Here is a 23,992-nt window from a genome sequence, read left to right as displayed (position 1 = left end):
AAAGAGTTAAGAATTAAAGAGTTGAAGAGTTAAACATTGAGTAGCTTTATTCATGTAAAAAGCAGCTTCAGAGATTTTTCCATCCCGGTGTGGTGACGTGGGGATTACCACACAGGAGTGAAAATGTATGGAAAAATGTACATGTAGTGACAGCGAGTAGTCGACTGACTGAATGTGGAGAAACTGAGACATATTATTGAAATTGTTGTTGTTGTTTTGAAGACATTACAGGCTGTTTGTCATCTGTTTTGTGAATGGTTGAGTGTTTTTAAAAATGTACTTCTTAAACAAAACAAAAAAAGGGACAAATTTGGAGGTGTCTGCCATTTATAGGATATTATGCAATGGTTTTACTACTCCTGCCCAAATGAGTTTGACACCCTGGTGTAAAGGGATTCACATGAAGGTGATTTATAGCAGAGTTTACAATAAAACACCTTCAGTATTTTATTGATTCTGTATATTAATCACTGGTGATAGTTGTCTTTACTCTGCCTGCAGCAAAAACAAAATAGCTGCATCTTTTATCTGCTGCAACATAAAAACATTCACATGCATGTCTGTGCACCAGATGACAGAAAACAGCTGGTGTGTGACATATGACACACATGTATGTTCACTCTGGAGCTTCATTTGACACAGAAATGGAAGTTTTCCAGCTGTTTGCTCAGAGACCTGCAGAGCAGTGTGGGGGTGTCGGTGCAGAGGTGCAGGTGCACTCTGAGAGCCGGAGGCTGTGGTGAAGTGGAGGGTTTCACCTTCATCATTTCTCAGCACAGAGAGCGATGTGCAGGCTGCTCTGTGACCACATCCTCTCCTCTGCTGCCGCTCTCTGCTCCTCTGCAGGGTTTCAACCAGCAACAGCTCTGACCTTCTTCAGATGAGTGTTGATTTCCTGTTGTTATGTGGCAGACTCACACTCCTACACTTACTTTCCTACTGACAGTGTGTGAACTAAAGGAGTCACATCTTTATTCATGTAGAGAATGTTAACTGTCATACACTTCTCTCACTTGTGTAAAATGGAAAAACTAGTTCTGACTTAAATAAAAACACTTTAATCAATGATTTCTTTATGATACAGAACAGTCAGTGGAAATTAATCAAATCAGACTTAGTCACCTCTCAGTTTGCTCGATGGAAAAACTTATTAAGACCTAAATAAACCTACTTGTGAAGTTTCCCTAAGCTGATGTTTCAACATCATGTAGGTGAGGAATAACTAATTTCGATAAGAGAGCAGCTAAAAATACCTCACACTCTCTGTGGAAAAGGTGATGCTCAGTGTAGGACAAAATGGCTTAATCTTTCATTTCAATCCACCATTTTAATATGAAGAGTGTCTAAACTGAACATTAACCCATGCCTGTTTAGATAGGCTATTTGCTACTAGTATTTCTGTCTGGAGGTGTCATGAGAATCATAAAAACCTTTCTTTTAAATATTAAAATTACAGTACACAATTGATTTGATCCTCTGAAACACTTTTATTGAGAAGCAAATTAAGCAAACAAGCAATTTGCAACCACAAACCACAAATTATTATCAGAAGTATTTATGAAAATGTGATGTCAACATATCTACATGTCAGTTATAACTTAAAGGGCAAATTCAGTATTTTCCAACCTGGACTTTATATATCCATGCTTTTGAGTCTAAGTGACTGATGGGAACAACAATTCTTGAAATTGGTTTAATATTGAGCAAGAGTGTGCAACCAGCAGCGACGAAACAGGCTGCAATGTAACAGTATTGGGCAATTGTGCACCAGCAATTTGAGTCTGTTTAAAGTGCTTGTTTTTGCCACTGACAGGCTCAGATTGGTAGTATAGGTGTCTGACAACTTATGGAAAGGTTCCCTACAGAGATTAGAGTAAAATCCTTTTTGTTTAAACAGAAACACCGCTATCGTCACACCCACCAGACTCCATTTAAATAAACTGTAATTTTATCATTGTACAACGGACTTTATTCAAAGCCAACAGAAACCAAATCAAACTCAGAAAATTTATTGTGGTTCGTCTTTCCACTGTTCTGCAATCACCAACTCTAGTTTGGTAGAAACAAACCTTCAATTCACAGAGTTATATATGAATATATGCTGCCTCTGTACATGCTAAAATTACTATTTATTTGAATGGAGTCTGGCTGGTTTTGACGATAGCGATTTTGAGGCTGTTTTTAGTTAAAAATGATCTTACTCTCTAACAAAAAGGTCTGTCTCTGCAGGGATCCTTTCTATAATGTTGTCAGACACTTCTAATCATAATATGAGCCTGTCAAAAAAATACCGAAGTTACCCTTTAACAAGAATATGCACATGACTGTTCATCTATTTTAGCAGAATGCAAATACACTATAACATACAAAGTTCAGCGCTTATTTACAAAAACATTTTCGACTTCCCAGAATGCATCCGCTCAGCTCAGCTCTCAGTGGTTCCGCTTTCCACTCGAATTCTGCAACACACAGAAAGGACACAATTTTCTCACTCGTTCATTCACACATAAAAATGTGCAGAGCCAGTTTTTAGGTGAAGGACAGAGATCATGTGTGGGGACAAACCTGAAGCTTCCACACCAGGAACGCCACAAAGACTCCGTAGACCATGCTCTTGACGATGAAAACACCGTAGGAGAGTTTGGCAGCCTGTGTGATCTTCAGATATTTCTCTGCACAAACATACAGATGAGGGAACATGAGCCAAAGAGGAAACATCCAGTGCACTTTACTGACACCAAGGACACTAAATAGTAGCAGGGGTGAACCACAATATATTTACCTCTTGTCAGGACACCTTCTTTAGCTGATAGAAAAAGAAGAAGAGGGTTAGACGAGGGCAGATGGTTGTTCACGTGTATTTTCAGTCAGGTTTGATTCATTTCTGAGTTCCAAATGAAACATACCTTTGTCTCCATAAATTTCATCTGAGTGAAGTGTTGTTTCTGTCCCATTGTAGAAGCTGACAGTGCACTTGAATTCAGTGTTGGGGTTGTACCAATCTTTGGCAGAGACCCTCAGCCTGCTGGTGATTGTGTAATACTTGTCCTCCCTCCGCAGGGCAGCGTTGTCAGTCGCCACACCAGTGGTGACGTCTTCTCCACCGACCTGCCAGGACACACTGACATGGTCTGGGTAGAATCCACTGGCCAAACATACAATGGTCTTCTCCGCATTGCCTCTCTTGTTTTTACACTCTTTTGCTGAAGGATGAAGCACTTCCACTGTCGGTGGGGTGATCTTTAGATTTTCTTCTGCAAGGACAAAGGACAGAAATCACTAAATTAAAGCTGCCTATAGATCAACGGCTAATGTACATGTGACATCTTAATACCAGTTTAGACATGAACGTCAGGGTATTGAAAGACTCAGAACCTCATATGCTGAACATAAACACCAAATAAAATGTGATTGTTGCAGAATTGAAATTTCTTTTTAGATAAATGTTTGATTTTATGGTAGTGATCTTACAGAGAACAGTCAGTTTGGTTCCCTCTCCAAAATAAGCAGGAGTACTGACAAAGATCTACAACAACTGAATTAACACGTGACTTTTATTTCATTTGTACTGCCCTTTAAAGTTTTTCAGCAACAGCTCATATGAAGTATCTCTATATGTGATGGATCCCATTTATAGCCTCATTAATGTGATTTAAATAAACATTTTTGCATTCAGTTTTTGTTGTAAAATCTAAGTTTTACCATCTGATTGCAACTGAGAAAAGGTTTACAATGACATCCTGTGAATGCTGATATTTACAGCTTGAACATATAATGCTATAAGTCTGGTGCCGAGACCAAACACAGCATATTTGCCATTGAACAGAGAGATTTATCACAGTTATCACCCATTTTACGTTTTCTTTTACAGTTTTGAAAGGAAGCAACACGCTGCTGCTGCACCGAGTCACCTAACAAGACATTAAAACAATTTTACTCAACAATAATCCTCAGATCTGAGTCAAGAGAGAGTCACAAAACAAACATTTATGCCTAGGATTTTTCTAATTTTCTTACCCAACACTGTCAGTCTGGTGCCACTGCCAAAGTAAGCAGGCTCGTAGTTGGTCACACTGATAAAAGGCTACAGAAAAACTGTGTGAGCTCTCAGCCCTGAAGCTGTCGACTGTCTCTGTGCTCGTCTTTTTAGATAACTCAAAAACATTTGTAGAAACAACCTCAAATTAAACTACTTGCTAACAGCATTAATTCTGATTTAAGGTGCATTTAAGAGCAGGAGATTAAAAACAGCCCTCAGCTCTAATCTGGCAGTTACCAACTAGTCTCATGGAACATTATGATTTAAGTTTTGTGATTGCCTTACCTAAGACGGTGAGTTTAGTTCCAGCTCCAAAGTAAGCCTCTGACTGTGAGCTCACAGTGTTTCACAGAACTGATAAGAACTCGCTGTGACATTAATAATCTGGGCTCAGAGCCAAATGTTTTATCGCTGCAGCACTTTTACTGGAGAACACAGACAACTTAGCTCAAGCTTCCGCCTTTAACTTCTTTTTGCACTTTTAAAATGAGATGACTGTGTTTCCTAGCATCAAATAGGAGGTCTAAAAGTACATTTTTAATACTCAACAGTTTTCCTGACTCGCATACCTGTGAGTCATGCTCTGTGAGACGTGTCTGTCGCAGGTTTTCTTACCTAAAACAGTGAGTTTAGTCCCAGCTCCAAAGTAAGCCTCGTTGTAGGAACACAGAGACTTTTGACAGTTACAAAAACTCTTCCTGCTGCCTCTCTTTATCTCTGCCTCTTTGAGATTATCACAGCTTTGTCACTCCTTCACATGCAAAGACTTTGACTTCAATTCACTTCAGTTTGAAAAAGAAATCAAATGTTCCTTCACTAACTTTCACCTCTTAAACATCCTTCTGCTTTTGTGACTATTTTGTGATATTATAGCCAAATAACAGCTGTAATCATGGTTTATCATTGGTGGTTAGGAGTCAGTCGAGCTTTGGAGTGAGTGAACAGTGTCAGAAACATCTTAACAAAATCAAACTGAGCAATAATTGATGAGCTTTAAATGTGTTCTTACCCAAAACTGTTAACTTTGTTCCTCCACCAAAGTAAGCCTCAGCACCACCAGAGTCACAGTGAATGTGATCAGAGCTCAAAACAGCCCAGGATGCTGCTTTTACTTTGCTTCTTTACATTTACATACATACAGCCTGTTTCTTTTGTTCAAGAATCTTTTACAACTCTCAGTAAACACACTGTTTTGCTTTATTTTAATTACTCACTAACCAAGAAGAGTCAGTTTTGTTCCCTGGCTGAAATAAGCTTCACACTGACATAAGGTTTAAGCTTACAAACAGAAAGCTCTGAGCCAAACTTGAACTAGACTTAAGTACAGTAAGTTAAAGATAAAAACACTCCAATTACAACGTTACGTTGAATTTGATTTCTTACCTAAAACAGTTAACTTTGTTCCTCCACCGAAGTAAGCTTCACCAGCACCAGAGTCACAGTGAATGTGATCAGTGCTCAAAACAGCCCAAGATGCTGCTTTTACTTTGAATCTTTACATTTGAGTTTTGTATTATTTGGACTTTAAAACCAGCAACTACAAACCTCTGAATAGGTTTGGCACTGTCACAGCTCCTAAGCTTAACACCAAAAGCTCTCAGTAGAACTTAAACTAGACTTGAGTATAGTATGTTTTTTTTTAAAGACACAATAACATTTTTTTTTTTAAATTAGTTTTGATTTCTTACCTAAAACAGTTAATTTTGTTCCTCCACCGAAGAAAGCTTCAGCAACAGTACCATAATCACAGTGAATGTGATCAGTGCTCAAAACAGCCCAGGATGCTGCTTTTACTTTGGACCCTTACATGTGAGTTTTCTATTAATGCAACTCTCCATTTTACTTTTGGTTTTACAAGTTTTATGTAACACAAACTTGTCATTTACCACCGTATTAAACTTTATTATAGCTGATCAAGAACAGTGAGCTTTGTTCTTTGGCCAACATAGGCTTTAGACTGACACATGCTTAACAACACAAAGCTCGGGCTGAACTTAAACTACTCTTCAGTGCAATATTTTTACTGTAAGAATGAAACACTTATACTGCTTTTTTTTGATAAGTTTTGATTTCTTACCTACAACAGTTAACTTTGTTCCTCCACCGAAGAAAGCTTCATAACCACTGGAGTCACAGTGAATGTGATCAGTGCTCAAAACAGCCCAAGATGCTGCTTTTACTTTGGAGCTTTACATTTTCGTTTTGTATTAAATATAACTTTCCTGTTTTTTAAAAAGTTGTGTGCAATACAAACCTTTCAATAAACCGAGGTTAGACTTCAGCTTACCAAGAACAGTCAGTTTTGTTCCCTGGCTGAAATAAGCTTCGTTCCGACACAGCGATTGAGCTTAACAACAAAAACCTCTTTGCAGAGCTTAAGTGCTGTACGTCTCTTTAAAACAAACACGCCAATAACAATGCTTTTTTTAAATTAATTTTGATTTCTTACCTAGAACAGTTAACTTTGTTCCTCCACCAAAGTAAGCCTCTGCATTGGTGGTCACAGTGAATGTGATCAGTGCTCAAAACATCCCAGGATGCAGCTTTTACTTTGCTTCCTCACATTGGAGATTACAAATAAAAGCAACTTTCCTGTTTTTCACAATACAAACCTCTCAGTTACCACCCTGTTAGACATGTTAACTCTGTTTTGTCGGTTTTTAAGTCAGTTTTGTTCCTTTACTGAAATAGACTTTGAGCTAACACGTTTAAGCTTATCAACAAAAAGCTCAGAGCCGACTTTAAACCAGACTTGAGTGCTGTAAGTTTTTTAACTAAACCATCACAATGCCTTTTAAGATTCGTTTTGATTTCTTACCTAAAACTGTTAACTTTGTTCCTCCACCGAAGTAAGCTTCTGAGCCCTGGGTCACAGTGCACTGGATCAGTGCTCAAACCAGCCCAAGATGCTGCTTTTACTTTGAATCTGAAAATCTCCCTTTTCCTCTCTTCATGTTTTTACTGGTTTTATGCAAGACAATGTTTTCAATCACCCCCCTGTTAGACTTTACCTTAACGATTGTAGGTAATGGGCGTAGGCTTCAAACAGACACATTCTTTCAGCTTAAGAAACTAAATTTCAAAACTAAATTTCTCGACCTGAGTGCATTAAGTGTACGGAAAACAAAACAAAGCAATTACAGCACTATTTTTTGATTTCTTACCTAAAACAGTTAACTTTGTTCCTCCACCGAAGTAAGCTTCTCGGTTTGAGTCACAGTGAATGTGATCAGTGCTCAAACAGCCCAAGATGCTGCTTTTACTTTGCTTCTTTACTTTCTAGTTTTGTAATAAATGCAACATTCTGTTTTTTTAAAAGTTAATGCAACTCAAAACTCTCAGTCACCAACCTGTTAGACTTTATGTTAACTTACCAAGAACAGTAGGTTTTGTTCCCTTTGCTGAAATAGGCTCAAACACTGTCTGAGTTTAAAGCCTTAGGACACAAACTCTAAGCAGAGTTTAAGCTAGACTTGAGTACAGTAAGTTTCTTAAAAACACAAGAACAAATTTTAAAATTAGTTTTACATTTCTTACCTAAAACAGTTAACTTTGTTCCTCCACCGAAGTGAGCTTCATAACCCTGGTTCACAGTGAATGTGATCAGTGCTAAAACAGCCCAGGATGCTGCTTTTACTTTGCTTCTTTACCTTTATTTTTTCTATGCAACCTTCCAAATTCCTGTCCTCTTTTTCTTTTTGTCTCTACAAGTTGTACGTGATACAACCCTCTCAGTCACCACCCTGTTAGACTTTAGTCAATTTTGTTCCCTGGCTGAAATAGATTTCAAACTGATGCAACGTTTAAGCTTAAGAACAAAAAGCTCTGAGCTGAACAGTAAGTTTAAGTTTGAGACACTTTAATTACAGCGGTATTTTTTCATTAGTTTTGATTTCTTACCTAAAACAGTTAACTTTGTTCCTCCACCAAAGAAAGCTTCTGAAGCACCACCAGAGTCACAGTGAATGTGATCAGTGCTCAAAACAGCCCAAGATGCTGCTTTTACTTTGAATCTTTACATTTTAGTTTACGAATAAATGCAACTTTCCTGTTTTTCACAACACAACCCTCTCAGTTAACTCCCTGTTAGATCTTTTGCTAACTTATTAAGAACAGTCAGTTTTGTTCCCTGGCTAAAATATGATTCGAACTAATACAACATTTAAGATTAACAAAAAGTGCTGAGCAGACTTTAAGTGTCATTACAGTGCTTTTTTTTTTTTGCGATTAGTTTTGATTTCTTACCTAAAACAGTTAACTTTGTTCCTCCACCGAAGTAAGCCTCTGCAGTGTTGGTCACAGTGAACTTAATCAGTGCGCAAAACATCCCAGGATGTTGCTTCTACTTTGCTTCTTTAGTTTTTAGTTTTGCAATAAATACAACTTTCCTTTGCATTAAATACCATCAGCTGCTGCACTGTAAGCTGTGTGTTTACATGCTGTATGCAGTACAAAGCTGTTTCTCCTAATGACAGATTTGTTAGGCTTTTATATGTCGTACTACTCTTACATGTGGATTCATGTGAATGAATTTTGAGCTTTTACTTACCAAGGACAGTCAGTTTTGTCCCCTGGCCGAAATAAGCTTCGTACTGACACAGCGTTTAAGCTTCACAACAAAAAGCTCTGAGCTGGGCTTCAATTTTAGCTCTAGCACAGTAAGATTTTTAAAGAACTACTCCAATTACACTGTTTTTTTACATTTGTTCTTGTTTCTTATTTTATCATAGAATATATGTACAATATATATTTCTTACCTAAAACAGTTAACTTTGTTCCTCCACCGAAGTAAGCTTCATTAGCACCAGAGTCACAGTGAATGTGATCAGTGCTCAAACAGCCCAAGATGCTGCTTTTTCTTTGGAGCTTTACATTTTTGTTGCTTTTAAATTTACTTCATTATATTTAATGTTGCTTTTCTTTAAATCCCAAACCAACATTTGCTACACTGCCATCTGTTTTTACAAGTTTAATGCCACACAAAGCTTTTTACCCAAACATCAGACCTGCTTTAACTTGTTCTACTTTTTTAGATACCAGATAATTAATCAGAAGAACTTTTGATGTCTTACTTACCGAGAACAGTCAGTTTAGTCCCCTGGCCAAAGTACGCTTCGTAATTGGCACAGCGCTTAAGCGTAACACTAAAAAGCTCTGAGCTGAGTTTAAACTATAAATACGATATCAGTCTTTATGCACCACTCTAATTAAAGCTTATTACATGTGTTGTTTATCATCCTTGACTTACCTAAAACTGTCAGTTTGGTTCCTTTTCCAAAGTAAACTTCGTTCAAGTTGTCACAGTGCAGAAATACTAAGCACGAAACTCTCAAGTCTTCCTCCATCAGATTTAACTGACACTTCTGATTATACTGAGACTCTAAAGCAATGCGACATTTAATCAAAATACGGTAATAAACTGGCATATTTACCTAAAACAGTCAGTTTGGTTCCTTTTCCAAAGTAAGCTTCGTTTGCATTGTCACAGTGCAGAAATACTAAGCGTGAAACTCTTGACTTTTTCACCACCAGATTTAACTTTGGAAACTTTTTACTGATACCTCTGTTAATACTGAGACTCTAAAGCAACGTGACATTTATAGAAACACAGTATTAAACTGGAATATTTACCTAAAACAGTCAGTTTGGTTCCTTGGCCAAAGTAAGCAGGGTCAGTGTAGGTCACAGTGTTCTCACTTCAGCTCAATATTTCAGCTTTTTCATAACAAACTCTTTTTCCTTCACTGTCAAACCAACATTTTTGACTGTTCTGACTTTGTCTCAGTGAACTGAAGCAGTGACAGATCCTACTTACCCAAAACAGTGAGTTTTGTCCCCTTTCCAAAGTGAGCTTCAGTCCCAGTGTCACACTGAGTGTTTCCTCCACCAAAAAGTCTCTAAACCTTCCATAATCAGCATGTAGAGACACAGTGTGATGATCCAGAGGATGAAGAAGGTTCAAACACGCAGGACGAGCTTTATAATGTCCAAATATATCCTTTATGTCAAGATGAGTGAAAGAAGCATCCTGATGCTTCACATATGATTTGAAAGTCATTTTAAAAACTACTTTTCCTGCCAGTTTTTTACATATAAATGAACAGTTTGACACCAGAGTGTGCTGCCGTCCTCTACACCTTCATATTATTGATATTTCTGCTCTCCTCAGTGTGTCAGGCAGCTTGTAGCCGTCTACACAATGGGTGTTAATGGGAGGAGGTTTTTGTACGGCGGCTCTATGGGGTTGTATCACCGTGGCCCCCTGTCCCCACGGTGAAAAAGCATCACACAAAAACCTGCCGTCTCTTCGCTTCTCTCCTCTCTCCCTCCCCCACCCAGCTCCTCCATATCTCAGCCTCCATCTCTGTGTGTGTGTGTGAGAGAGCAGCTGTGCAGGTCGGGCTGACTGACGGATGAACGAGCTCCAACCTGACTGCTGCTATTTCTGTGACAGCTAAGAAAAGAAGTGGGAACAGAGGGGAGGAAAAGGAAACTGGTCTTTGTTTGTGTTTGTAGCTGCTCAGAGGGAGGGACATCTCTGCTGGTCACACCTCTTCATCCTCCCAGTTATCAGCCAGCTGAGGAGGAGACATGTTTACTGAGTGACATGCACCACTTCATATGTATTCATGTAATGTGAAAGGTGTCACTTGTCCTCATGAACTCAGAGATAGTTATTACCTGACACTGCGGCGCCCCTCAGCTCTGTGAAGTATTTCCGCAGCTGATAAACACATTGTACACTACCTTCCAGCACTAAACATCAGACAAAATTTGCAACTAACTGGTGTAGGTAGAGACCAAAACAGAGCTAAAAGAAAGTGAATATTGGACTAATATTCACCAGGTGGCCTGAGACACAACTCCAGATGAGTGCTAATGTTGCTCTGGACTGTAGCTCCTGGATGTGTAAGTCGTCGTTTTGCCCCCAGGTGCCCCCCAAAAAAAGTTTTTGTAGGTTTTATAACAATAAATGACTCCAGATCTATATAATGACATCATAACTAGCTTAATACATTTTGATTTATGTCATTATATTAACTAATGATTGCAGAAGTAGTGAGAGTAACATAATTTCTTATTATTTTCTTTATTTTATTCTAATAAATTATTCTATACCGTATTGACATCAAAATCAGAATCATAATCCAGTTTGGTGCCAAGTCTGTTTTCACATTCAAGGAATTTGCCTTTATGTATTGGTGCACATAGTAGGAAAAAATAAGATTAAAAGAAATAATGCAAAAATTGACACATTAATGTATTCTTCACCATGAGCTCATTTTTTTCTTCAAAGTTTCTGTAAAATCATTTAGTCATTATTGAATAACACCAGATTTAAGAACCAGCTTTGAATTTAAAATTTAGCTTAAATACATGTAGCATGGGTCTGTCCACTGTGTGATTCTATCTGTTCCTAAATTTAAAAAGAAATCTTCACAACAGATCCCTCTGTTATATTATTATTATTTTATCCACATGAATGGAAATAAAAGCCTAGTTTATATTCTTTTATTATACTTAATAGAAGTCAGGTGAGACACTGCATTATGAGACATCGTTAACGTTGCTAAGACCAGAATCCCAGTTTAGTTCATTACCAAGTTGGTTTTCACATACATGGAGTTTGCTTTGGGTTATTGGTGCATAATAGAATATAATAGACTTTATTGTCATTGCACAAGAAGTACAACAAAATTTGCTGTGCCATGCCTGAAATATAAAAAATAGAAAATTGACTAATAAAGTCACAACACATACATGTAAGCAATCATCCCAATCAATAAATATAGAAAATAACATTAAAAGCAGTATTGCAAGTTCACCCATTGTATTGCACGTTTGAATCAAGAAACAAATATAAGATAGAAAAAATACCATAAACATATAGATAAAATATATTTTAAAAAAATACATGTGTGCATCTGAATTAAAATGAAAGAGCTGTACAGTGTTTAGAAGTGTTTGTGCACAAATTTGTCCCAGGAATGAGCAGAGACTCGCAGTACAAAGTATACAAATAATGTGCAGTGTAAAGAGATATGTCCCAAAGATGTGTCACATTTACTCTTTTGACTTTCAGGTAAACAGCACCACATTCAGACCACTTCACAACTGAACATCTCAGCTTAAAAAAAACTAAAATGATTTGACCTGCCACTGTTTTTACTTTGAGCTCCCACATCTAAGTGTAATCCCACATGAACCCTGCAGAGGTCAGTGTGTGATAACCTCTTGAAATTGATAAACTTTGATCTTTTTCTTCTGGCTGCAGACAGAATTAAATAATATAAGAAATTGTAGACTTGAGCACAGAGTGACAGAGATGAGACACTGCGCAGGGTTATAATGTCTTCTGGGACGTAGAAACCTAACAGTGTTAACACCTGCTGACTTATCTGAGCTGATCAGCTTTGTGGTGTTGCAGGAACGTCACTGACGGCAACTCCTGTGCCTTTAATAAACTAATGAAGTTCATCAATTTGTTGTTTAAAGGTTTTCTTTTTCAGTTGGTGTCCTAATTTTTATTTTTATGTCACATTTGCCTTTTATAGACCTTTATTCAACACATTAACCCTCCTCACTCATCCCTCCTCTCTGTCATCTCCTCCTGGTGTCTCCTTGATGTTGTTGTTAAGCTGATGAGGCTTTCTGAATCACTGTGCTCTACTGGAGGCGCAGTAATACACAGCTGAGTCTCCAGCCTCCACAGACTGTATCTTCAGAGATGACTGAAGCACTGAAGGTCGGGACATGGTGTGCCTGGACTTGTTGAAAGGAGCTTCAGTGTTCGCAGTACCTTTACCAAGAGAATATGTCACCAGCTGCATGTTAGCGACGCCGCTCTGTATGTACCAGAACATGTTGTAATATTGATCATCATCTTGTTCACACTGCAGAGTCACAGCCGAGTCTCCCTCACGGCTAAATATAAATGGAGGCTGGATGATTTTTACACAGAAGGAGAAATCTGGAAAACAAGAAAAAAGATAAGTAAATGAACGATAACTTGAGCATGAAAATCTTTGACGAGACAACACTTAAGAGAATTTAAATGTTCTTACTGCAGAAGATTAGAACCAAGAAGATGTTCATAGTCACAGTGATAATACAGTTATACTGAGCAAATAAAATCACTCTGTCGTCCTCTGTCAGGCTGCAGGTGTAACTCACTGCACTGCTACGATCACAACTTCTGAAATAAGCTCTGATCCTCCCCCTCGCCTTTGATTCTCTTTTACCAGGAACTCTTTGCACACATACAGGTTCATAGATGTTTCTTAGTCTCTGTCTACTTGTGGACACTGAGCAGGAACTGTAGGTTTTGAGTTCTTTGCTTAAGGTTTTTTGAAGAGAGCTGATAGTAAACATACAGTGTAAATTTGTATTGTTGCCTTTATAGATCTGACTGTTTGACATCGCTGCATCAGATGGACAAAAGCCCATCAGACTGGCTACAGTAAAGTGGCTGAAAGAATTTGTTTTGCTTGTATTATTGCTGCAACTTCTAGCTATTTGTGCCTCTGCACAGGCAACACTAAAGCCGTAGACATTATGTTTTTGGGTTGTCCTTTTATCTGTCTCGTTCTTGTAAATAAATGATAAATACATTTTTTAAAATTTGTAGCAGATGTCCCTTTGGACCAGAAAAACTGATTAGATTTTGGTGGTAAAAGGTCAAGGTCACAGTGATGTCACAAAACATTTTGTCCGTTTCACCCAAGCCACTACTAGAGGAGATGACACAATGCTGATTAAGCCGATCGGCTCCTCTGACATCTCGCGGTATTTTTCAATATATATAATTTTTAGTATGTGTGTCAACCGGTGACATTCCTGCGCTGGCACACAGGAAATGCTTCCTCACAACAAGAAGGGAGGGGGAGGAAGAGCGGAGAGTGTCATAGCAAGAGGTAGAAGGTAGAAAGAGAAAGCAACATGGTGGAGAAGCGGCCGAGACACGGTTCAGAAGTGGATCCTACCACAAAGGCAAGTGTTACTCTGTGTACGGTGTGTGGCGACTGGCGAGTGTTACTCTGTGTAGATGGAAGTACCGCCGACTTATTAGTTGTAATAACGCATTATCCGCTGGGAGGCGACAGAAGTTACGCACTATAGCTTTAATTATGACAAAGTCTGACACAAACATCTAATAGGATAAAATGATAAAGTGATGACATTTTATATCCAAAAGGTCAAAGGTCAGCTTCACTGACATCATAATATCATATCTTAGGAACAGATAAGGTTACATTTGGTCTGATACTGAACTTGTGATACTAATCGTGGATGCCCACCTTGAAACTGTGCTGATTGGTAGGTGGATGGATGGATGGATGGATGGATGGATGGATGGATGGATGGATGGATGGGTGGGTGGGTGGGTGGGTAGATCGGTAGATAGATAGGTAGGTCAGTAGGTAGATAATTAGGTAGATAGGTAGTTGGGTAGGTAGATAGATAGGTGGATGGATGGATGGATGGATGAATAGATAGATAGATAGATAGATAGATAGATAGATAGATGGGTAGGTGGATGGGTAGGTGGATAGATAGATAGATAAATAGATAGATAGGTGGGCGGGTGGGTGGACAGACGGACGGACGGGTAGGTAGGTAGATAGATGGATAGATGGACAGATGGGTAGGTAGGTAGGTAGGTAGATACATAGATGGATAGATGGGTAGGTGGATAGATAGATGGTAGGTGGATAGATAGATAGGCAGATAGGTAGGTGGATAGATAGATAGATAGATAGATAGGCGGGCGGACGGACGGACGGACGGACGGACGGGTAGGTAGGTAGATAGATAGATAGATAGATAGATAGATAGATGGACAGATGGACAGATGGGTAGATAGGTAGGTAGGTAGATGGATAGATGGATAGATAGATAGATAGGTGGATAGATAGATGGGTAGGTGGATAGATAGATGGGTGGGCGGGCGGACGGACTGACAGACGGGTGGGTAGGTAGGTAGATAGATGGACAGAAGGACAGATGGACAGATGGGTAGATGGTAGGTGATAGATAGATAGGCAGGTAGGTAGGTAGGAGGATAGGTAGATAGATAGATAGGTGGGCGGGCGGGCAGACGGATGGACGGACGGACGGACGGGTAGATAGATAGATAGATAGATAGATAGATAGATAGATGGGTAGGTGGGTAGGTAGATAATTAGGTACATAGATAGACAGACAGACAGACAAATAGATAAACACTCCAATTTTCATGAGTTGAAGTGAAACATCTAAGGCTCTTTCTATGCACACAAAAGGCTTAGTCTCAAATTTTGCTCACACATTTACTTGAATCTGTATTTGAGAACACTTTGCCACCATAATCCATATTCCATCCACTCCACCTGACAGATGCAGCATATCATCATGCTGATTAAACAGCATCATTACTACACAGGTGTTGCAAGTTTTTAGGGAGCATGCAGGAATGTCCACCAAAGCTGTTGCCTGTGAACTCTGTGATCATTTCACTACCATAACCCGTCTCCAGTGCTGTTTCTCAGAATTTGGCAGTACATCTAGTGAGCCAGCTGAGGACCTCTACATCTGGATTCTTCACCTGCAAGATTGTCTGAGACCAGCCATCGAGATGAGCTTCCCTATGAGGGTTTCTGTCAGTTTGTGCTGAAATTATTTGTATGGCAAACCAACAGTAACCTCAGTTGTCCAGGAGGCTGGTCTCAGACCATGTTGCAGGTGAAGAAGCTGGACGTCCAGCACTCACTGTTTTTCCTCCTTTATCAGTTTGCACCTCGTTTATCGTCCACAGAACGAGGCTGCACGCCAACATTTTCAGAACAAAATAAAACAGGCTGCAGACGTTTTGTTTTTCTCCGGGTGAGGATTAGAATACATGCAGTTCACATAATCCGGTCGAAATTAATATATATTAATGCTGGAAGATCTACTCATTACTGAAAGTGTCTGTCATATAAAAACTTAAGTAATGGTCAAAGTTGTCATGAAATATTCAAGGTGTGTAAAACGTGTACCGTACTGCTCAGTGGAAATGGGGCTTTATATTAAGTTAGAAACCAATATTGTCTCAGTGTGACTTACACTATGCTCCAGATTGATTTAATGATATTATACCAAACAAGCCACAGCTCCTTCCTGCCTGTGTGCCATCTGTGACAGCCACACTAGTTATTTGTACGACTGTCTGGTCTGCGTGCATCACTGTGACTGGCGGCACAGTAGTAGGTGCTGCTGTCATTCAGGAACAGCCCAGGAACTTTAAGAGTGAAGCTGTTTTTGGATGTGTCAATAGACGACTGGAAGTGCCCTTCATTTTGTTGGTACTCTCTGGTGAGGTACTCCACTGGAGCTCCATAGTGTTTTTGTCGGTACCAGTACATGGTGAAGCTGCCCATGCTCGACCCTGCACCCATGCTGCACTCAAAGCTCACTGTGAGTCCGGGGCGGGATGTTTGATCTCCTGACTGAAGAACTACAACAGTGACACCTGCAGCACATGAAAGATGTTTTATCATGTATAACCTTGATGTACAGAACTGTAAATTAAATCAAATATATGATGTGTAAATGTGATGAGAGCACTGTTAGTAAGTACATCCATTATAAGTTAATACATAAAACCCACCTGAGTGTAAAACAAGCAAGAGGTAAAGGACTGTGATCAACATGTTAGCAGTGAGCCGTCCTCCATCTGAATGAGGCACACCTCAGTCTGCTCAGCACAAAAAAACACAAGGTCACGTGATCACATCACTCCAGTGTGAGCCTCTTTACTGGCTCCCAGTATGTTTTACAATAGATTTTACTGATTACTTTAAAGGCTCTTCATGGTCTCTCTCCCAGCTTTATCTTCGACCTCTTAGTGCTCTACACGCCAGGACGTACTTTGAGGTCCTCGGGCAGCAGAGGTCTTTTGTCTGTTCCAGAGGCTCGGCTGAAATCTAAAGGGGACAGAGTGTTTGCTGTCAGGGCCCCAAGGCTCTGGAACAGTCTGCCCAAGGAAATCAGGTTGGCCGAGTCAGTGATCTCTTTTAAGTCCCTTCTTAAAACATTCTTTTATTGGAAAGCCTTTCCTGATTTTACTTAAGTTTTAAGTTCATTTAAACTGTCTTTTATTTCCTCAGTTCTTATACACAATCAGTTGTTGTTTTCACGTCTTGTCCATATAATTATTGATATGTTAAGACCGTTGTAACTCTGTTTTGCACAGTGCTTTATAAATAAAGATTATTATTATTATCAGTGTTGCAAAAGTCAAGCATTCAGTGATTCCTCCAAAGTGTATTTTCAGGTGGTAAAGCATCTGAAACAGCATTTACACTGTGACATCAAAAGTGAGACGAATGTTTTTAGTATTTTTGGTATGATAATATTTGACATAACAACTGGAAAATATACTTACACATTTGAATCACTGGTTAATAAATGTAACGTACAATGTAAAATATTACGTTCCATTTATTCTTACAATATGTTGTCCTCATTGTTTAATTAGCAGTTCTTGCAATGTCATAATTTTCTGTTAATGTAATAATTTTGCTCCAGGAACTTGATATCATTTGTGTAATTATCATCGAATTCCCCCCCCCCCCCCCGCATTTTATTTTGTCATTGATTAATGCTTAAAATGTGAAAAAATAAAATAATTCTGTTTTCTGCTTTCATGTTTCCTATCATGATGAATTCAATATATTTGGGTATAGCTATAACAACAAGATGATACGTGGAAGAGATCATCATGCACTCTGGGAAATTATGAACATTTATCACTAATTTGTTATTTATATTTATTTAATATTTCATTGACATAGAAATAATTGATTACTGAAAAACAGCCAGATTATTTGATGATAAAATAGTCATTAATTGCAGCTATTGATCACAAATGTAGCTAAAACAATGAATCAGCAGGAGCAATTTTGACATTTAGTTTCATTATTTTTTGTTAAGCTAATGATGCCATTTTTGTTCACTTTATGAGGGTTTGCTGCTTAACTGTTTTAGACCGTTTCAAACTGGACAACATAAACATTCTAAATAGGTCCCTTTGTATTTCCTGTTTGAATGTACGTTAATGCAGAAGCTGACAGGAAGTAAACAGGGACCAAAGTTGTTGCCCTGGCAACAGAATAGCAATGAAATGGTCCATATTTAAAAAAATCTGAACGATAATGTAAACGATTATTTTATAACATTTCGTTGCACTGAATGCTCTCCATCACCTGTACAGTGTCCGGCCCTGGTGGAACGTGATTGGTCAGTCCTGATTTAGGCGGTCATTTTAAACTCGCATTGCCCCGCCCACTATTTTCGCCACTCTAGTGGAACCGGCTGACCGTTAAAACACTCACCACGTAAAAATTATTACACACCTTAACATAATTAATGCGTAAACATTCATAAAGGTGGCCATTAACATTTATTACAGTTTGTGTCGCATTTCATAAGCGAGATAAGTTTTAACAGTTCAGTTATGTCGCCTCCGGACGGCCATGACGGAATGACCGTGTTGGAGCTACTGTTGGACAGGTGTTACCAAGTGTCGTGCACCTGTCTTGCTGAAAGGGCTTCCTCTCCAAGACGTCCTCTCCAAGATGCTAGAAGTCACTGCTTTGTTTTACGAGGTAAGCCTTTGTTTCTTGTGCCAATATATGTATCATGATTTGATGCTGACGCTTAGTTTAAGGTTACTTGTTTTTTGTACGCTTGGTCTAGCTAACATTTGGTCAAGCTAATGGTCGGCTCTCCTGCTGTTTTATGATAAGACTTTATTAATCCCACACCGGGGAAATTTGCAAATTACAGTGTTAAAAATGGATAAATATATTACAAAGTACAAATTAAATCAAATCAAATCAACTTTATTTATATGGCACTTTTCATACAACAGTAACACAAAGTGCCTCACAGTGGTTAAAAACAACAAAGATCCAAACAGAAAACAAAAAGAAAAGAGAAAACCCAACCCTCCCACCCAACAAAAAGCTATTTAGCTCATAAAATTGAGTTAGTAGCTAGGTAAGAATGATCTAAAACAGAGACATAAAATGCATCAAAACTAAAACCTATAGGTTAACTAAAATAACAAAAGATAAAGGTTAAATGAGATAAGAACGTAAAAAGAGGAAGGGTAAGAATATAAAAAATGAATAAAAAATAGATAATAGATGGATAAATCGGTTATAAGAGGAATTTAAAATAGATAGATAAAGAGATCAGTTAAAAGCCTGATTAAAAAGATGAGTCTTGAGCCTCTTTTTAAAAACATCAACAGTCTCTGCAGCTCTGATGTTCTCCGGCAGGCTGTTCCACAATCGGGGGCCATAATAATTAAATGCCGCTTCCCCGTGTGTTTTAGTCCTAACTTGTGGTATGGTTAAAAGGCCGGTGCCGGAGGACCTCAGGGTCCGCGAGGGGTTTTTTTCCCCGTTAAAGGGTTTTTTTGGGGGGAGTTTTTCCTTATCCGCTGCGAGGGTCATAAGGACAGAGGGATGTTGTATGCTGTAAAGCCCTGTGAGGCAAATTGTGATTTGTGATATTGGGCTTTATAAATAAAATTGATTGATTGATTGATTGAAGACCGTTAAGACATTTAAAAACTAATAAAAGAACCTTAAAATCGATCCTGAAGCGCACGGGGAGCCAATGCAGCAATTTTAAAACTGGTGTAATGTGCTCCCGCCCTCTGGTCCTCGTCAGCACTCGTGCAGCTGAATTCTGTAATAATTGTAGATTTGAGATAATCTTTTTGGGAAGACCAGAGAGCAGGGCATTACAATAATCGAACCTACAGGAGATAAAAGCATGCATCAGCACCTCCGTGCTGGCCTGAGAGAGAAACGGGCGGACTCTGGCTATATTCTTAAGGTGGTAGAAACCTGCCTTTGTTATGTTTTTAATATGTGGAATAAAACAGAGCTCAGAGTCAAAAATCACACCCAGATTTTTTACAGATTGTGTTGGTTTAAAATCCTGTAGTTTTGGTAAAAGTTTCTCTCTCTGGCCTTCAGGACCAATGACTAAAACCTCTGTTTTGTCCTGGTTGAGCTGCAGGAAACTCGCTGCCATCCATGACTTTATATCTAAAATGCAGTTAAAAAGGGCATCAATTGGCCCTGTGTCATCAGGAGACACGGCGATGTACAGTTGTGATTAGATAATATGCAATTAGATAAAATACTAAACATAAAAAGCAAAAAAAGTGTGTATATAGATTGATAGTAACATACAGAATAGATACAGATGCTGTATGTTCATAACTGATAGTTGCACAGAATAACTGAAATACACACATGGTGTGTAGTATATTAACTGTAAATATAGAGAAAGTGGCCTGTAAATATAAATGCACAGTATATAATATTGCAATAATAAATAAGATAATTGTTCTATAGTAACAATTCAGTGTAACACACTGTATAGAATATTATCCATACTGTATAGAATATTATCCATACAGTATTTATTATATCATGACACTTTTTTGCACTACCTGTACCACAACCCCTTAATGATAAATATATATGTACTGTATGTATGATAGATAGGCTAGATATAGACATACATTTTTTTTTTTTTTTTTATACATATAACCTGAGGTGGAAATAGCACAGTATTGTGTTGGAAGTGGTGGGTGATGATGCAGAGACAACAACAGTTTTGTCATACTGCTATGCTGTCTTTTGTGATTGTTGTCCCGGTGTTGGCTGCTAAATTTTGCCCACAGAGGTCGTTGTCATTGACCTTTGTGTAGTATTGAAATTGACATTGATTGTGAATTAATTTCTTATCTTGGCTCAACGTGTTTTTCATTTTGTTTGGACAGTGACAGCTCCTTTTGTAGCATATTATCCTCTTTGGTATTGTTGGAACGTTTTGATTCAACTTCATCGCAATTTCAGAGGCTGTTTAATTGTATTACATTATTCTGAAAAGTGACAACAGCAGCTACTATCCACACAACATCACACGCATGAACAGTTTAATTGGCCATTTATTTCAGAACAATTCCTGCGACTTAGCCTTGCAGTAATGAACAATTTTGTTCTATGGTAACGTTTCAGTGTAACACACTGTGCAACATGTATATATTTGCCTTTCACTGTCACACTTAAGTTTCTTAAGGGTGTATTTTCTTTACATACTCTCAGTTTATGCACATAACACCTTGTAAGTGTATAGACTATCATCCATACAGTATTTATGATATCATGATAGTTTTTGCAGTGCCTGCACTTTTGTACCACAACCCTGAATATATTTGTTGTCCAGCACTTGAATATATAGCAGCAACAAGTTTGCTCACATTTGTCAGTTCTGTAGTTTCGTTAAGTTTTATGTCTGTATTTCTTTTAAGGCAAATTTCCTCTCTGTGTGTATACCGAGAGCTACTAACCTTCAGTCTCAGGATCCTAAATATGAAAACAACAGAGAAAAAAGGGAGCAGGGTTTTTAGTGAGGGGGTGACATTAAACCACATCACTGTGTGCTGGCAGCGCAGAAATACACAGCAGAGTCTGATGGAGTCGCACTGTTAATGATCAGAGCTCCTGTTTTGATGTCCTGTCTTGTCATTGCGAACTGGTTTTCAAACTGCTTCTCATAGACAGGATCACTGCCAATAAAGCTGTATCCAATTAAATTCATCAGACTGCTCTGTGTTTGCTGGTACCAGAGCATCATATCAAGGTTGTTATCATTGTGACTGCATTTAAATTCCACCCTGGCCTTTTCGTCGACTATTCTTGGATCAGATTGTTGAAACGTCACACTCTTAGCTCGATCTGTGGGTAAAACAGATTCAAAATGGTGGTTGATACAGAAGCCATGATAAAAAAAAAAATTCATATGGTTGCTGTAAAAAAACTAATAAAACAGTTAAATTGTTATTTTTGCAATTAATTTCATTACATGGAAGCAAAATGAGAAGAAATCCGATCACAGTTAGAGACATCCTCCAGGTTTTCCCTGCTGCTGGTGAAACTTCCTTCAGTGAGAGTCTGTATGAAGAGGCACACTGCCTCATGTGAAAGGATGAGGGTTTTTAGTGAGGGAGTGGCATTAAACCACATCACTGTGTGCTGGCAGCGCAGAAATACACAGCAGAGTCTGATAGAGTCACACTGTTAATAGTCAGAGCTCCTGTTTTGATGTCCTGTCTTGTCATTGCAAACCGATCTTCAAACTGCTTCTCGTTGACGGGGACACTGCCAGTGTAGCTGTATCCAATGAAATTCATCAGACCGCTCTGTGTTTGCTGGTACCAGAGCATTACATTAAGACTGCTATCATTGTGACTGCATTTAAATTCCACCCTGGCCTTTTCGTCGACTATTCTTGGATCAGATTGTTGAAACGTCACACTCTTAGCTTGAGCTGTGGGGAAAACAGATTCAAAAAGTGGTTGATACAGAAGCCACAGTGAAAAATCAATTGTGTAGTTACTGTAAAAAAAAGAAAGAAAAGAAAACATGCAATAGATTATTATTTCTGTAGTAATTTCATTACATGGAAGTAAAATGAGAAGAAATCCGATCACAGTTGGAGACATCCTTCACGTTTTCTCTGCTGCTGGTGAAACTTCCTTCAGTGAGAGTCTGTATAAAGAGACACACTGCCTCATGTGAATAGATGAGGGTTTTTAGTGAGGGAGTGGCATTAAACCACATCACTGTGTACTGGCAGCGCAGAAATACACAGCAGAGTCTGACACCTTTGCTTTGCGTACAACCAGAGCTCCTGTCACTGTTTCTTCTCTTGTCAGCTCGAATTCTTTGTCAAACTGACCCTCATAGTTTTGGGCGCTGTTTGCATATCCATATCCAATGAGGGTCATAGACATGCTGTCCGCTCTTTGCTGGTACCAGAGCATTACATCAAGGTTGTTATCATTGTGACTGCATTTGAATTCCACCCTGGCGTTTTCATCGACTATTCTTGGATCAGATTGTTGAAACGTCACACTCTTAGCTCGATCTGCGGGGAAAACAGATTCAAAATGGTGGTTGATACAGAAGCCATGATAAAAATACCTTTCATATAGTTGCTGTAAAAAAAATAACACAATTAAATTGTTATATCTGTAGTAATTTCATTACATGGAAGTAAAATGAGAAGAAATCCGATCACAGTTGGAGACATCCTTCAGGTTTTCTCTGCTGCTGGTGAAACTTCCTTCAGTGAGAGTCTGTATAAAGAGGCACACTGCCTCATGTGAATAGATGAGGGTTTTTAGTGAGGGAGTGGCATTAAACCACATCACTGTGTACTGGCAGCGCAGAAATACACAGCAGAGTCTGATGGAGTCGCACTGTTAATGATCAGAGCTCCTGTTTTGATGTCCTGTCTTGTCATTGCAAACCGATCTTCAAACTGCTTCTCACAGACAGGATCACTGCCAATAAAGCTGTATCCTATTAAATTCATCAGACCGCTCTGTGTTTGCTGGTACCAGAGCATTACATTAAGACTGCTATCATTGTGACTGCATTTAAATTCCACTTCGGCCTTTTCATCAACTATTCTTGGATCAGATTGTTGAAACGTCACACTCTTAGCTCGATCTGTGGGTAAAACAGATTAGAAAAGTAGTTGATACAGAAGCCATGATAAAAAAAAAATTCATATAGTTGCTGTAAAAAACTAATAACACAGTTAAATGCAGTTAATTTCATTACATGGAAGCAAAATGAGAAGAAATCCGATCACAGTTAGAGACATCCTCCAGGTTTTCTCTGCTGCTGGTGAAACTTCCTTCAGTGAGAGTCTGTATGAAGAGGCACACTGCCTCATGTGAATAGATGAGGGTTTTTAGTGAGGGAGTGGCATTAAACCACATCACTGTGTTCTGCGCTGCCAGTACACAGTGATGTGTACACAGTACACATCACTGTGTACTGGCAGCGCAGAAATACACAGCAGAGTCTGATGAAGTCACACTGTTCATGATCA

General features: G+C 38.7%; 1 gene segment (V, D, J or C); it reads right to left on the bottom strand.

The window, feature by feature from the left end:
• Nucleotides 1–1,467: 1,467 nt before the first annotated feature.
• On the bottom strand, nt 1,468–23,243 carry LOC117267383 (T-cell receptor beta-1 chain C region-like). The segment is given in 7 exon segments: nt 1,468–2,459; nt 2,566–2,672; nt 2,783–2,806; nt 2,907–3,254; nt 4,018–4,073; nt 22,714–23,017; nt 23,140–23,243. Coding segments are annotated over 7 exon segments (909 nt in total).
• Nucleotides 23,244–23,992: the final 749 nt, after the last annotated feature.

Source organism: Epinephelus lanceolatus, chromosome 15, assembly GCF_041903045.1.
Source record: "Epinephelus lanceolatus isolate andai-2023 chromosome 15, ASM4190304v1, whole genome shotgun sequence".
Classification (NCBI taxonomy): domain Eukaryota; kingdom Metazoa; phylum Chordata; class Actinopteri; order Perciformes; family Serranidae; genus Epinephelus; species Epinephelus lanceolatus.
The sequence above is the reverse complement of the archived record's forward strand: the minus strand, read 5'-3'. Positions and strand labels throughout refer to the sequence as shown.